Below are 1,985 nucleotides of genomic sequence, written 5' to 3'. Positions count from 1 at the left end.
AGGAAGGAAGGAGACAGAGACACAGAGACAGAGAGGAGAGAGGCACAGAGAGAGAGAAGAGACAGAGACACAGAGACAGAGAGAGAAAGAGAAAGACACACACACAGAGGAGACAGAGAGTCACAGAGACAAAGACAGAGGAAGAGAGAAAGCAAGAAAAAGAGGGCAGTATTGAGAAATTAATCAGGCTGCCATTATTAATGATTTCACAGATAGGGTCACATATCTTGCATTCTGAGGCCATCTAATTAAACCATTTGGGTTTGCTTGCCCATCACCTGGTCAGGGTTTGGAACGGTCAGGGAGGTAGATGGCAGGGTTTTCCCACAAGGAAGTGAGACCTGACATAAGCAGCAGCATGGGGAGCCATAGGGTTTTCTCCCCTGGCACTCTGGCTTCAATTCCATTCATTATAGTGATAACAGAGCTGGATAATTTGCTTTATAAAGTTTGCAAAATGTCTTATACACATTTTCTTATTGCAACTTCATAATACCCTTATAAGGAAGGTGTTACAAGTATTATTATTATTATCTCCATTTCACAAATAAGGAAAAAATCTCAGAGAGATTGACTTGTCCATAATTATTTGCTGCTAAGTGTCAGAAGTAGGATTTGAACCAAGGTGTCCCTGACTCCTTTGGCAACTGAGCAGTGCAGTGGATAGAGTGCCAGGACTGCAATCAGGAAGACGGTTCAAATCCAGCTGTGTGACTCTGGGCAAATTACTTAACCTTGTTTGTCTCAGTTTCCTTATCTGTCAAATGAGCTGGAGAAGGAAATGGTCAACCACTCCAGTATTTTTGCCAAGAAAACCCCAAATGGAATTGTGAAGAATAAAACACAACTAAAAAACAACTGAACAGCAGCTCCCTGTCCCCAAGTCAAGCACTGTCCACTACTCCATGCTAGAGTGACTAACATTTAATATCATATAGAACCACGTGGCAACGTGAGATGCCTAGAATGACCCTTGAGCTATGGCCTATTGCCCAATCTACCCCAGTGGGAGAGGCTGATCACCTGACCAGGAACTCCCACCCTGAGGCAAATCCTCCCAATTTTCTCCAGCAGGTAGGAGGCATCTCAGCATGAATGTGCTGTCAGACAACTTCTAATGAAGAAAGACTCCTGGGTAACTCATAGCTGGTATCTGCCTCTTTTCCTCTCACTAAAGTATCACAGTCTCTCTGGACATTTTCCCTCGGGCAATTGACTGTGCCCAAGCCAGGCCAGAGAAGAGTGTCTCACATCCTGCACCTGCCCTTAGCCTAGCCAAGGACACATGACCTGCTTTCTCTAGGCTAGCTGGAAATTTTCCCCAGTCTAAGCTGAGTCCAGACTTCCAGAACCACCCAGGGTCTGTCCGTGAGCTCGGAGGCACTGTTACCTGGTGAGGATAGCAGGGCAGACCCTCAGACACCAGGCTCTCCATGGCATAATAATCCCTCTGCCTCTGAAGCCACTCCTCAATCAGCTCCTGACAAGGATAGCTGCTCCCCAAGTGTGTGGCAGGCTGTGACAGCCCAGGTAGGGATGGAACCTTTAATCTGATGGCCTCCGTGGACCAGGAGTCCTATAAACAGGTTTGAGGCTCCACCCTTTGGGTGACTCCCATATTTGAGAGCCTTTCCCCTTGCTTCACTACATTTACCCTGCATTGCGAGGTACCACCCTAGGGCACCAGGGTGGGGCCCCACTTCCAAGACTGAGTTGACAAGGGAGATATATACTGTCAAAAAAACTATCTACACTGGGTATCCTAGAAGGAAGGGAGGAAAGGCCAGAAACTAAGGTGAGCTAGAGGGTAAAGATCATTCTGGTACCAGTCTCTGAAGCAACATCCTAAACTGAGGCTCCTGATGTGAGCCACTCTGGGCATCTCTATGCCCTAAGTCTCAATGAGGAAACCCACAATCATGATTGCCCTCAGACCAGTGGGGAACCCAGACCTTGGCTATTTTATCCAACTAGTGACCAAGTGG

The 1,985-nt window shown here is 47.1% G+C and overlaps 1 protein-coding gene across 1 annotated transcript in view; it reads right to left on the bottom strand.

The window, feature by feature from the left end:
* PLA2G4D (phospholipase A2 group IVD) overlaps positions 1-1,435 on the bottom strand; it is a 37,642-nt gene extending 36,207 nt beyond the window's left edge. The window contains exon 1 of the mRNA XM_044660022.1: positions 1,391-1,435. Within this exon, the coding sequence (XP_044515957.1) occupies positions 1,391-1,435 (45 nt within the window). The remainder of the gene's footprint in view (positions 1-1,390) is intronic.
* Between the last annotated feature and the right edge of the window lie 550 nt (positions 1,436-1,985).

The sequence above is a fragment of the Gracilinanus agilis genome, chromosome 2, assembly GCF_016433145.1.
Source record: "Gracilinanus agilis isolate LMUSP501 chromosome 2, AgileGrace, whole genome shotgun sequence".
In the NCBI taxonomy this organism is placed as follows: domain Eukaryota; kingdom Metazoa; phylum Chordata; class Mammalia; order Didelphimorphia; family Didelphidae; genus Gracilinanus; species Gracilinanus agilis.
The sequence above is the reverse complement of the archived record's forward strand: the minus strand, read 5'-3'. Positions and strand labels throughout refer to the sequence as shown.